General features: G+C 44.0%; 1 protein-coding gene across 1 annotated transcript; it reads right to left on the minus strand.

Annotated features, from left to right (window-relative positions):
- PAG-6 (pregnancy-associated glycoprotein-6) lies at positions 724 to 9,532 on the minus strand. Its single transcript, NM_001285560.1, is given in 9 exon segments — positions 724 to 873; positions 2,563 to 2,661; positions 2,749 to 2,890; positions 4,565 to 4,681; positions 5,604 to 5,797; positions 6,997 to 7,115; positions 7,214 to 7,331; positions 8,311 to 8,461; positions 9,480 to 9,532. Coding segments are annotated over 9 exon segments (1,143 nt in total).

Raw genomic sequence — 14,808 nt, forward strand, 5'->3', positions numbered from 1 at the left:
GCCAGTCGCTATCCTTGAGGCTGCCTCTCCTCAGCTTCAGTCATGTAGTTCTGGAAGTAATTGACAATCATGTGTGTGGCTGGGTCAGGACCAGAGACCATGTGAAGCCAGTCATAAGACCCCATATCCCTGTGAGGATGGCTGATCTGGGGCTGTATATGTGACCTGAGGTGAGTCATTCATATTACACCCTTGAACTCTGATGTCTGCAATCTTCTTTCCTTACTAGGTGATGCCTTCAGGATTTAAAACCCTAGGGCAGGCAGCTTGAACTCCCTCACCAGGTGTTGAAGCCTTAAGGAAGAAAGTTGCCAGGCTAAGACCATCAAAAAAGAGGAAAGGGAAAGAGGGAAGGTGAGAAAGAATTGATGACTTCTGATTTCTTAGGTCCAGTCACTGAGATCTTTGTATTTGCTCTGATTCTTCTGTCCTGGGTTCCCAGAATCATTTCAATGAGTCTCCCTTTCCCTTGAAGCCAGTTGGAGTAGGGCTTCTCTCCATTTTGATTCAGACTTGTTTCTAGAACCGTCACTCCCAGACACAAACAGAGGCAACCATTTGTATCCACACCATTAAGAGTGAAACCCTTTATTCTTTACTGAGAATAGGGTGTGCAGAACACCAAATACAATTTACCAGCATCCTGGGCAGCAGTGCACAAAGTGTGAGTGAGTGTGTGTTAGAAGTATCCTTACTGATAACTGAACCACTTCAAGCATTTATTTACACTGCCTGTGCCAGGCCAATCCTGTCATTTCCTCGATCAAAGACCGTGAAATACATCCTCAGGAAGACATCACCCAGGATCCAGGTCTCTGTAGATGAACTCACAGTGTGCTCTTTAAAGGTGGAATAGCAGCGGCCCCTAGAATCCTGGGGAAGTCAGAGACACACACCAGTCAGCATGAGCCCTTACTGGTGACTTCTCCAAATATCCAGACCCAGCACAATTCTTTTCTTTATTTCCCTCTTTTGATAAGTATCAAGGGGTTTTCTCAGCAGCAGGAGATATGAGAGTTCATCCAGAATCAAAGAGGCTGAAGACATGTTGTCATGAGGAAGGGTGTGGTGAGTGGAGGACTGGGAGATGGGGAAACAGAGGAATGAAAAACAACAAAGTCCTACTGTAGAGCATAAGGAACTATAATCAATATTCAGTGATAAACCACATGAAAAAGAATAAGAAAAAATATATATTTCTATGTGTATAGCTGATTCACATTGCTGTGCAGGAGAACTTAACACAACACTGAAGAGTAGCCACACTTCAATATAATTATTTAGAAAAGAATAAGTGTGTCTGTAGCTCCCTCACTCCCTGTTTCTTTTCTTCTGGTTCCTGCTCTTTGTTTTCTCTGCAGAGAATGCTTGCTCTCCTCCTGCATCCACATAATCCAGAGTTTATTAAAAAATTTTTATTTTGTGTTCGAGTATAGCTGATTAACAATATCCTGAGTTTCAGGTGGACAGTAAAGGGCCTTAACTGTATGCATAAGGGTATTCTAGTCCCAAAGAGACCCCTCCCATCCAGGCTATCATATAACTGAGCAGAATTCCTTGTGCTATACAGCAACTCGTTGTTGGTTATCCATCTTAAATAGAGCAGTGCCCACAACACTTTTTGAAGACTTAACTCAGGAACTCTGAGAAGCTGCCTTCGGCTCACACTCACCCTCTTTGTCCACTCCAGGCTTCAGTGAGTAAACTACTCCGGTTCCCCATCCCCACTGGTCAGTCCGTAGCCCTCATCACCCCTAGTAAGTCCCCAGTGCTCCAGTGCAGACAACCTTGACATGCCATTTGCATGGAATCCAGTGCAGTTTTGCCTAGCACCAAGTAACCCTCCATGAGGCTCAATGAGTTTGTGGTTTTAGAATTCCTGAAATTCCCTCTTTTCCTCAAAGCCTTCTTTGAGCTCATCAGCCTGCTCTGAACTCTCGCAGGGAGCTGACATGAAGCCTCCACCTGGTGCCAGGCCTGAGTAGTCACTGTGCACTCTTTATTCACCTTAGTATCAAACATCACATAGAGGGGCCGGGTACCCCAACTCACAAAGGAGGCACCTGGCCAGAGCAAGGGGAAGATACAGCCGAGAACTAGGCTGACCATGTAATTTATCATCGAAACCAGGAAAACTGTGAGAAGAGAAGGGAGACTGTTAACTTATGCTGGGAAATCACACTGGGACTGTCCCCAGTCACTCTCCTTGTAACATGGCCTATTTCAGGGACTGCTAGAGCTGAATTTCATGCTCTTGCACCTAAGAGTTCAGGTTAAATTGAAGCTCTTATTGGACTGTGGACTGTAGTGTTCCCCTCTCCCTGACTCCCACCATGCCTGCATGGTATGACATCCCCACATTTATTTCTGGAAGATCAGTGTCCCACATGGCTCTTTACTCTCAAGTGATTGGATTTGTGGGAGGCACTGGCCCAGCCACAGGACTCTGCAGCATCTGGAATGGTGTGACATGGCCTCCAGAGGGTGCCCTCCTCCCAGCAACAGCCCAAGGGTTCCTGCAAGCTCCAGTTTGAGAACCAACCCTCAGTATTGTCCCCTCACCTTGAGGATGTAGGCTCGACCTGGCACTGTGTAGCTGATGCTGTTGATGGTGAAGATAATAGAGGGCAGGGTATTGACCGCAGAACATGAAACGCAGTACTGTTAGAGAGAGAGGTTGAGAGGTTGGCCCTGGAGATCCTTCTTGTGTGTGGAAACTGGGAGTGACACTGGGGCATGACCCTTCACCTGGGAACCCCGTGGCTTGGCGCCAATGAGCTTCTGTATGTTATTGATCAGTCTTCTTGGGCCTCTGATTGCTGATGTCCCGGTGTCAACAATGGCCTCGCAGCCATCAGAACAAGCAATAACCTCTCTTCTCATGGAGATGCTGAGAGACAATGGAAGAAAATGGGCATCAAGGTCATTCTGAATCTCCCAGAGTCTCCCCTGCCTGACTGTCTCCTAAACAGTGCTTCGTCTCTTGCCCTCATTTCCTTTGCTCTCGACACAGCACTTTTTCTGACATCCTAGAATGATGTACTTGAATAGACGAGGATCTTTTGTACCTTGACACAAGCTGACCTTTCTTCCTAGAAGACTCCACTCCACTTTGGCTAGAAATTTCTTCTCATCTTCCAGATTACACCTTAACTGTATTGTTTTCGGGAAGTCTTTCCCCCGGTGTTTATCAGTCTCCTGCCTTGTTCACTCTCTGTGTACCCTTCCTTATGTCTGCTGCTGCTGCTGCTGCTAACTCACTTCAGTAGTGTCCGACTCTGTGCAGCCTCCTAGAGGGCAGCCCACCAGGCTCTGCCATCCCTGGGATTTTCCAGGCAAGAGTACTGGAGTGGGTTGCAATTGCCTTCTCCTCCTCATGTCTAGCATGTACCAAAGTCACTAGTCACTATGTGAGTGATCACTTCATGTACATCTGCCTTCTTAGATGTGAGGGCGAGTTTTATTCTCCTTGCCTCCCTAAACTGCCTGACACAGAGTGGACACCCAATGCTTGTCTGTTCAATGAGAGAATGAAGACTGAGAAAACAGTAAGAAACCTACAGAGAACTGTATCTGGTGGAGAACAAATAACAGGTCACACAGATTGAAGATGGAGATTTGCAGGGGCAGCAGATTCTCATAGTAGGGGGGCAGGTGGGCTCCTCTGGGAGAGGGTGTCTCCCAGCACTGCTCCTACAACCAGCTCAGACCCTGAGACCCTGGCCAGGAAATACATGACTAGCCCACACAAACTCCAAAGGATAGGTCAGCGTTTGTCGGAGGGTATCACACAGAATCCTGTCAGTTATGCCTCTTGTCCTCGGGTGACCCCTGGATCACAACTTCCTGATTCTCTATTATAGCCCCTGTCCCACTGTGTGCCCAAGAACGTGGGGTATATTTTTTACTAGTTGCTTTCATGTCTTAAGACTGCAGCCAGCCTCTCTCCACTTCTAGGTAGCTGCTCCCAAAGGAGACCAGTTTTCCCCATTTTCTCAGGACTGTCGCTATTTTTACAGACATTTATCTGTACTGAGAACTTCCTATGTCCTAGGTAGCCCTGGACAGTCGGTCATCTTATCATAACTGGCTTATCATATCAGGCTGGAGAAATTCTCCCTGATCCTCTGTTCATCACACTGTAGAGCCTTCTAACCATGCTCCCCATCTCATAGGGCAGTGGTTGCAGCACTGTCCCAGTGGCACAGACCTGTCTTGACCCTTTCAGGACCCTTGTCAGAGCCTTGCTCAGAAGGCCTAAGGATTATAACCCATGGGTTGTTTGTGCATCTATGTGCTTGTGTGTTTGTTTGTGTGTGTGTTTGTATGTGTCTCTGTGTGTGCTTGTGTATCTCTGACTAGCCCTTCCTGTTTTTATGTGTCTCTGTGTATGTTTATATGTGTCTGCTTGTATGTTTCCATGTGTCTGTGTGTCTGGGTTGTTGTCGGTGGTATATATGTCTGTGTGACTGTGTATTTGAGAATGCATTTGTGTGTGTCTGCCTGTGTCTATGAAAATTAATGGGAGCATCGCTTGGGTTGGTCCTCAGAGGGAGAGGCTTACCGGTCCATGTGTATAGTCCAGCTGCCCAGTTTGATCAATGGTATCCAGTTGAGCTCCCCCTCGTAGTAGCGTTGGTCCACCCCACCAAACATCACCACACTGCCCTCCTGCTTGCTTCTGTAGAGACAAGTCGGGGGGGGGGATCCTTGGGAGACAGTAACAACACCATTGTCTAAGAGCTGTGCTTGTCCACCCACCAGGCCCTTATAAGGTCCCCATGTACAGATGCAGAAATAGTGTCTTGGAGTGATTGAGATCCAGAGTGAGGTCTGTTACTGGCTAATGAGTGGCACAGAGGAGGTTAAAAGCTGTATCACTTGGCTGGGCTCCGCCCACTATGTCTTCTGAAGACGCCCTGGACCCTCAGCAACCTGAGTGCTCAGACACCCTCAGAGGACAGGATGCTGAAGCGTTTGGCTTTCTCGTTGTGCACCTTGTCATTTTTCAGGAAAATCAAGGCCTGGGAGTTCTAAGGGTGTGGGTTCAGGTCACCCAGGGTTGGCTCAACTGGCCTGTGATGTCTACTGTTTAAAGGGCTCCACACTCAGAAGGGACCACACCTCTGCTCTCCCTTTCTTGAAATGCCTAATATTTCTTGAACAAAGGGTCTCACACTTTTGTGTCCCACACTTTTGTTTCTCACTGGCTCCTACAAATTGTGTAGCTGGTCCTGGGCTCCCAGTGGAATGCTAATGAGGAAGGAAAGATATCCACCATCCTTCTCCTTCCTTCCTTATCAAGTTCATAAGTAAATCATATTGCCTTTTCCTTCAACTTGTTTCCTTTTGCCTTCCATTAGCCTTCCTACTCACTCACTCCCCTAGATCATGTTATTTGTCTTGAGCCCAGGAGTAGAGTTGTGTTCCAACAAAATTTTATTTATAAAAGCCAGGGTGAAGCCAATTGGGCCTTGGGGCCATAGTTATCTGTGTTAAGTTATCTCTCAGGATACTTCTTTATCAAACATTTTATAATTTTTGTGCAACTGAAAGCATCTTATAGCTAATTTGGAGAAAGGGATTGTCCATCTCAGACTTACTTGTTCAAGTAGAAGGCAAAAACAGGCTCAGCAACGGCACCTTGTTTCATCAGGTTGTCAAAGACGGGGATGACTCCAGGACAGGATATGTTTGGGTAGTTCAAGCCCAAGATGCCATCAAAAGGTAGGCCCTGAAACCCATATTCCTCAATGCTTAGACCAAACAGCTGATCAGTGCTTACAAGGTCACCAATCTGTGGGAGAGAAGACTGTTGCCACTTATAGATATGTGAAGTGGGGCTAGGAATGGGAAGGGGTGCATTGCCATTAGATCCTCAGAGAAGAATTGAGGCTGGGCTCTGTCCTTGGTGGCCCACAGACGGTTAGATCAAGCTGGGAGGGAAATTTGGGTTCCATTTGAGAGATGCTGTGAATTTTAAAACATCTGCCCCTCTGAAAAACACCACCTGAATGAGTCAAATTGGCCTCGTGGCTTCTGTACAAGCGGCGTGACTAAGAGTCAAGCCAGGTCCCACTGGTGCCACGTTATGGACAAAACAATCGAGAGCAAGAGAGCCTAATCTTTGTCATCATTGTCACCTAATGACAGGAATGGACTGCATTCCCTGTAATTTACTCTGGATTCTGCATTTGTCCAGGAAGACAGAAGCCAAAAACACAATCTTGCTTGCAGGGTTCTATGAAATTACTGCCTTGGGAATTCACTTTTAAGGATATGTGTATATTTCTGTGAGTGCGTATGAGAGAGAATGAGACAGAGGGAGACAACTCAAGTATTTTGGGGGAGGCAGGCCGTAGGTTTATTAGACTCTCAAGGGTCCTCTAGAGTGAGAAATCATTTATCAGGCCCCTTGACTTCTCAGGCCTCCAGTTTCCCACTGTGGATACCTGAAGCCCTTGACTGCCCCCAGGATCCAGAGATCAGTTTTATCCTATCTCCAAACACCCCACAGCAACTTCAGTCCTGAAAAGCCAGCCTAACTCCACCTTTTACCACATGCGTGCCCTTAGCAAGGCCCGTGCTGCCTGCACCTCAGTTTTCTCACATGTCTCATGAGCTAACCAGACCACCTGCTGTGTGGGGTCATTGCAGGATAAAACCAGTTATTACCTGAAAGTGCCTGGAATAATCTGTGAATATAACAGTTTGTGCTTTTATCCCTTCTTCTTGCTCCCAGCAAAATGAACCTTGAAATGCTAATGGGCAGAGGAGCTGCAAGTCCAAACCTCAAGCAACTCTCTGGGTTAGCTAATTTGGTTGCTTATGTGTCACCACGAGCCTTGTCTCCCCAGAGACATGACCCTGTGGATAAGATGGCCAATATCTATGGGATTTAGGCTAGGAAGGGTCCTGCCAGATGGTCCGGCATCTGTTTTGCAATCAGTGGTCACTCCATAGACAGTCCTGACTCAGCATTTGTTACACTGTTACCCGAACTGTGTCATGAACAACTTTTCCTTTAATTCTCCCAGATTCGTAGGTGATCCTGCAATTCACATTGGTAGACCGGAAGGTGGAAGACAGAAGATGTCTGAACCTACGGCGTGTAGCTGCAGACACAAGAGATGAGTGTCATCAGGTGCCAAGGGTGGAAACAGGGTGGCAAGGCAGGTGAAAGATGGTCCGGATAGGGGGTGTCTGTACTCACAACACGTTGAGCTCTTGCAAGAGACAGAGGGCACCCACAAAAGAGATGAGCCTGTGTCAAAGACAACCTGGAATTCCTGAGGCGGTGTTCCAATGGTTATGGTACCCATGTGGAGCATCTACAGGGAGAAGGATGGAGTGGGTTAGTGCAGAACAGGCTACCCTCTATTCCCACACTGCTGCCTCCGTCTAGGTGTCACATATCTTTCGAGATCACTTTCTAACCACCGTGCAGCTCACAGACTTTGATCACAGACATATCTGCATTTGATATATTTTTCCTGTGCTACATTCTATGCAGGATATTGATTCTATCACCCGGCGTTGAAGTGGTACCTCCTGCATGGGAAGCCCAGAGGCATAACCACTGGACGTCCAGGACCACTGGACACCCAGGGAAGTCCTGGTGCCTTCATTTGAGAAGCTCTGTAGTTTCTCCAAACCCAGACTTAGCACCCGCTTCTCTAAGAGGTCCTTCTTGATCAACCCCACCCACTCCCTCTAAACTCAGACCACACCCAATCAACAGCACACAGTTGACCGTTTCATTTGACATATATTTACTCTTTGCCTAACTCTCAGGCTGACATGGCCATTTTTGAAGACATCTTGAAGACAAAATAAGCCCTTTTTCAAATCTAAAGATAGAAACCAAAATGATTCTTATGGCCATACTCAGAATATAGGTTCAGTAACATTTTACTGCTGTCATTCTTGCATCTGTGGAAACTGAATTCCTCTACCTGGGGATTCACAATTGCTTTGCCGATGGTTCTACCTTTTATATGAGTGATGGTTCACTCATCTATAACTGAGTGGCTCACTTTGGAAGCAATAATCACCCTCAAACTAATGACACATCTTTGACACAGAAATGGATGTTTACCTGCCACCTGGTAATTGCTGGGCCCAGTCACAAAGACCAACAGTTGAGGAGAGAGTGCCTTCTCCTCTGGGTGGGGTCCTGGTTTTCCAGTGTTTCTGCCTCCTGCAGGAACCCCAACCCCAACATCCCACCTGGCACCTCCAGATGAGCCCCAGTGCTAGACTAGAGCACCAGGAAGGCTCTGTGGGACACCATCCTCCCAAAATACTCACATCCATGATGTTCCTCAGTGGGAGAGTAGTTAGATTTGAGCCACGAAAAGAAATTTGGGACAGTCTATAAGCATGCTCCTTCAGGAAATTGTTCAGCATGTTTTTCCCACTGACGGTATTTCTCATGGTCTTCACTCTCCTTAGAGGTATTCTTTCACCGAGCATTTGACAAAGAAAATAAAGAAGATGCTAAAATTAGCTGTCAGTGTTAAGGTATAACTGTCATTGTAATGGCCCTCTGTATTTTCTAATCATTTTTTATGAGGCACATTATTATCAGAATTTTATTCATATACCATGGCAAAGACATAGACTTCAATACAGGTTCTGTTCTGCAATCTTGGGTAAAATATATGACAATGCATTGTCTCAATCTCCCCTTTGGTAATATGTTGGAATGTAACAATACAAACCCTCCAAATAGAATATCTTGGGGATAAGTGAAGTGATGCATATAAGGTACCTGATAAATAGAAAGTCTTAACAATTACAGCCATTAGCATTGCTGTTGCCATGCCACTCATTCCTTCTCATAGTACCTCAAGGAAGGAGGTAGAAGGGGAACTCTTATCCTCTTTTACAAGGGAGCAATTTGAAATGCAAGAGGTTTCTGAGTTGGCTGTGCTCACACTGCTTGTCCAATACAAAACAGTGTAAAACAGTGTATCTTTCTCCAAGTTGAAAGAGAAGAGAAAGTTGAAAGAAGAATCCAAGATATAGGGAACAAGGAAGGGAAATTCAGAGGCTTGAGAAGGAAGGACGAGTCAAACGAAAAATTAAAAGAAAACAACAGAAAGAGAAACACACTCCCAGTGACTTCCAAAGAGATGGAGAGATAAATGACAGTGATACAGAGATGAAGATATAGGCTAGGAAAAAAGAGATCATGTTGAAAAAAATGTAGAAAAGTGCTACTCCACAGTACCACATTGACATCTGCATAGAGTGTGCAACTGACTGGACCCCAAGATTTGTGCAACCCAAATATACACCAAGACCTTGGGATCCACAGTTCCTATAGCAAGTTACTTATCCATAATAAGGAGTTGAACTTTAAGACTCTTAGAGAAACATTTCATTACCTTCTAAACCTGATGATTTGAAGAATAATCATATGAAAAGAGAAATCCAAGAAAGGAATATGATGTGGCTTCAGTCCCCATACTTACTTGACTATGCACTCTGAGAAGGCCACCAGCCCGAGGAGCACAAGCCACTTCATGTTTCTTTCCTGGCTCCTACTCAGGGAACTTTGGGTTGTAGCATGTGGTGGTGCCCGGGAGCCCCTAGTTATATATGCTCTGACCTACCCTACTTTTCCCCTTTAGGCCACTAAAAGATCTGAAGAAAACACAAAGGTCTCGATAAAATCTTTACCTTCATCACTGTCCTTGGCAAGTGGCCTTTGAAGCTTTTCGGAATACAGAGAATTGAACAGTAATCTCTTCTTTGAAGCTTGGCTGGAAAATCAAACTCATCTGCATGGACATCTAAGAAGATGGAGAACCTTGCCTACTTGGAGAAAAAAAATGATAGGAAAATCAAGAAAATTGATACTAGGGGCGATGCTCAACACTCGTCGTTTCATGTCATCTTCCTAGCCACTCCATGAGATATGCATTGCTGTCTTTGTTGGAGAGGAGATTGCAAGGAGGATAAGTTGTCAACTGGTGAAGTGAAGACTTCAGGGAGAGCCCAGGGACATACAACTGGCTTTAGGTAGTGGGTCTAATGGCAGACATCAGTGGCACCTATGATGCCAGGCTGCATCAAAGATTTAGGGCAGAACAGTACTTCAATTGCCTGGTTTCAGTGTTGGAAGAAATGTCATATGCATCCAGAAGATATTTTATAGCATCCAACAACTGTACAAGGAAGAACTGTGTGCTAGGTTGTGGATTAAAGGCTTCAAAGTCAAAGTTGACCAAGACAAAAATAGTCTTTATCTCAAGAGAGCTAGAAGTCTAGTTCTCACAAATTCATGGCCCCAGGAGGCAGGAGATATGATACTAGGACTAGGTGGCCCTGTTGGAATCTGGGCAGCACTGGCCTTACCACTGGGTGCAGCTTTTCCTCCACTTCAACCTTGCTGGAAAGCAGACCAGTTGGCCATGTTTTCAAGAGAATCAGAAGTTTGGATATTTATGTACAATCCACTGATTTCAATGTTAGAAACTAATATTTTTCCCAGAAAAAAACAGTGGGAATGAAATCTCCACAGCGATATGCTGGAATCAGCCCTCAGTCTTCAGGTTTGTGTTTCTGGCCAAGAGTTGGGAGTGCAGTGGGGACAGAGAAGAATTTAATTCATGTTGGTTGATTTTTAAAGAGACTGAATGCATAGTAAACATGCTGACTCATTGGAAAAGACCCTTATATTAGGAAAGATTGAAGTCATGAGGAGAAGTGGAAGACAAAGGATGAGATGAGTGGATGGTATCACCAAGTTAATGGACATGCGCTTCAGCAAGCTCTGGGAGTTGGTGATGGATAGGGAAGCCTGGCATGGTGCAGTTTATGGCATTGCAAAGAGATGGACAGAACTAAAGGACTGAACTGAACTGAACAAATTGAGAACAAAGACCAATTAATCTAATTGAATCAAGTTGTTGACTAGCTACCTATAACAACACATTACATAAGTGGCTTTAAAATTCAGACTTATGACTCTACATGCAGAGTGGAATATCTTCTAAGGAAAAACAAAAATATTGCCTATCAAAAACAAAACCAAAGAAAACCAAAAGAAAAAAAGGAAAGAATCTTGACACTATATTCAAAAACTATATTCCCTTGGTATTTCTAATTTTCTTAAAGAAATCTCTAGTCTTCCCCATTCTATTGTTTTCCTCTATTTCTTTGCTTTGAGGGCTGAGGAAGGCTTTCCTATCTCCCCTTGCTATTCTTTGGAACTCTGCATTCAAATGGGCAAATCTTTGCTTTTCTCCTTTGCTTTTTGCTTCCCTTCTTTTCACAGCTCTGTGTAAGGCCTCCTCAGACAGCCATTTTTTTCTTTTTCTCATTTCTTTTTCTAGGGGATGGTCTTGATTCCTGTCTCCTGTACAAATGTCATGAACTTATACCCATAATTCATCAGGCACTCTGTCTATTAGATCTAGCCCCTTAAATCTATTTCTCACTTCCACTGTATAGTCATAAGGGATTTGATTTAGGTCATACCTGAATGGTCTAGTGCTTTTCTACAATTTCTTAAATTTCAGTCTAAATTTGGCAATAAGGTGTTTATGATCTGAGCCACCGTCAGCTCCCAGTCTTGTTTTTGCTGACTGTAGAGAGCTTCTCCATCCTTGGCTGCAAAGAATATAATCAATCTTATTTTGGTTCCAACCATGTGGTGATATCCATGTGCAGAGTCTTCTCTTTTGATGCTGGGAGAGGGTGTTTGCTATGACCAATGCGTTCTCTTGGCAGAACTCTATTAGCCTTTGCCCTGCTTCATTCTGTACTCCAAGGCCAAATTGACGTGTTACTCCTGGTGTTTCTTGACTCCTACTTTGGCATTCCAGTCCCCTATAATGAAAATGACATCTTTTGGGGGTGTTAGTTCAAGAAGGTCTTGTGAATCTTTATAGAACTGTTAAACTTCAGCTTTTTCAGCATTACTTTCAAGGCATAGACTTGGATTACCATGGTATTGAATGGTTTGCTTTGGAAACGAACAAAGATCATACTGTCATTTTTGAGATTGCATCCAAGTACTGCATTTCAGACTCTTTTGTTGACTATGATGTCTTCTCCATTTCTTCTGAGGGATTCATGCCCACAGTTGTAGATATAACGGTCATCTGAGTTAAATTTATCCGTTCCAGTCCACCTTAGTTCGCTGATTCCTAGAATGTCTATGTTCACTCTTGTTATCTCCTCTTTGACCACTTTCAATTTGCCTTGATTCATGGACCTACCAATCCAGGTTCCTATGCAATATTGCTCTCTACAGCATCAAATCTTTCTTTTATCACCAGTCCCACCCTCAACTGGGTGTTGTTTATGCTTTGGCTCCATCCCTTCATTCATTCTGGAGTTATTTCTCTGCTGATCTGCAGTAAATATTGGGCACCTACCAACCTGGGGAGTTCATCTTTCAGTGTCCTATCTTTTGCCTTATCACACTGTTCATGGGGTTCTCAAGGCAAGAATACTGAAGTGGTTTGCCATTTCCTTCTCCATGGACCACATTCTGTCAGGCCTCTCCACCATGACCCGTCCATTTTGGGTGACCGCACATGGCATGGCTTAGTTTCTTGGGTTAGACAAGGCTGTGGTCCGTGTGACAGATTGGCTAGTTGTCTGTGATTGTGGTTTCTGTCTGTCTGCTCTCTGATGCACTCTCTCAGTGCCTACCAATTACTTGGATTTATCTTACCTTGGACGTGGGGTATCTCTTCACGGCTGCTCCAGCAAAGCGCAGCTGTTGCTCCTTACCTTGGAAGTAGGGTAGCTCCTCTCAGCTGCCACCCCTTATTTGGATGTGGGGAATTTCCTCTCCACCACGCTTCGGCACTGATGTGGCAGCCGCCACTCATCTGCACTGCCATTGCAGCTGAGGTGAGCAATAATTCAACAACTTATTGCTCCTCATATTGTTTCTGTTATTGTGACAGAATCATATGTATGTTAACAGGTACAAGCAAGACAATAATTAAAACTAATGTTCTGAAGTAAGCATTTCAGTGGCTAGAAAAAGAGGTTCACACATAATATATACAAGTTTAGTTCAAACCCTGCGGTCTTAAATCTTGAACTGAAAGTATAAGTTTGTACCAACTAATTATATTCCTTTTTATTTTAATTTTTAAAGAAAATGTGTACTTCCTCCTCCGACTACTGTAAAGCCTAGAAGCAGTGACAACTTGATGACAGTGACTATTCTGAGGTCTGGCTTGTAGCTTCTAACTACATTTCCCATCAGATGATTTTAAAGAGATGGCTGATTTCAGGACTGGGTAAAGAAATGCACAAAATGATCTTGGGAATCCTGAAGGACCAGGAAGCTGAGGGACTTCAAAGACCAATAGAGACTGGGGAGAAAGTTTAGGAATCCAAATGAAAAGGCCAAACACCTACCAGTTTTTTGTGCAGAATGATGTTTTTGCTTCTCACCACACTGTTTATGTTTGTCATAGCTTTCCTGCCAAGAAGCAAATGTCTTCTGATTTCATGGCTGCAGGCAGCATCCACAGTCGTTTTAGAGGCTAAGATGAAGAAATCTGTGACTGCTTCCACATTTTCTCCTATTTGCCATGAAGGATGGGGCTGTATCCCATGATCTTAGGTATTTAATATCTAATTTCAAGGTGGCCAAATGTGTCCAAATGTTAATAGGCAACATCTAATTTGTCACTGTGATAGACTGCTAGGGAACCAAGTCACCATTCTGAGCACTGAGAAAGGAAAATAATCATCAATGTTTATGCTATTTTTGTTTCTGTTAAGCATAGATTATATAACTACAAACAGTTCCAGGAAAACAAGCAAGACTGTCCCTTCTGGGGGTGATGAGAGAGTGATGGGGAGTAGCTATAATACAGATAAAACCTCACTCACTGGCCTGCAGCTCACCTCCTGCTGTGAAGGTCTGGTTCCTAATAGACCAAGAACTGGTACTGGTCCTGACCCACTGTGCTGGTACTGTGGACTCCTGCTCTAAAACCAATAGTGGGACATTCTGTAAGACAAACCACCTTGCTTCCTCTCCATTTCTGAACAAATAAATGGCATTAAAATTGGAAAAGGAACACTTATTTAGTCCTAAAGGAAAACCACCACGTGAAACATAGGACTACATTCTGTCAATAAACTATGAAAAGACATCTGCTTTTTGAGAATTATTAAAATTTGCACATGGAGTGGATATAAAATATTCACATTGGAAGGAACAAAAGAGTATTTTTTCATACCTTATCATTCTATGCAAAGTACGCATTATGTACATTTGGTGAAATATTATATCTTGTACCTAAAATACTTAAGGAAAAATGAATAAGTAGTGAAAAGAGAATGAAATGATGGTCTGTCTTGATTAAAAAATAGATAGCTGTTATGCTATGCATAGCTGCTTCGGATTAAATTGTGTCCACCCTTGATTCTCAATGTGATGGTATTAGGAAGTAGGGCCTTTGGGAGGTACCCAGGTTGACACGGGGCTTTGATGGTGGTCCCTCATGATGGGATTAGCGTTTTCTCTTTTTCTCTCTTATTCTCCCTCTTCTTCCTTTCCTTCAACCACCACATGTGAGAACATAGCAAGAAGAGAAAGACTGATGCAAGTCAAGAATGTCTTTGCTGGGAACTCAATTGGCCACCACCTTGATGTTGCATAATCTCCAGTTTATGACAACCTGTGGGACTAAGAGGTAAGTTTAGTTGTTATTGATGCCGAATGATGAAATATAGGATTCATGACACTCTTCTTTTTTATATTTGTCATGTTTGAAATTGTTTTGCAGTAATAAGTTTATAGAAAGTCCATTTTGAAGT

Source organism: Capra hircus, chromosome 29, assembly GCF_001704415.2.
Source record: "Capra hircus breed San Clemente chromosome 29, ASM170441v1, whole genome shotgun sequence".
NCBI classification, from domain to species: domain Eukaryota; kingdom Metazoa; phylum Chordata; class Mammalia; order Artiodactyla; family Bovidae; genus Capra; species Capra hircus.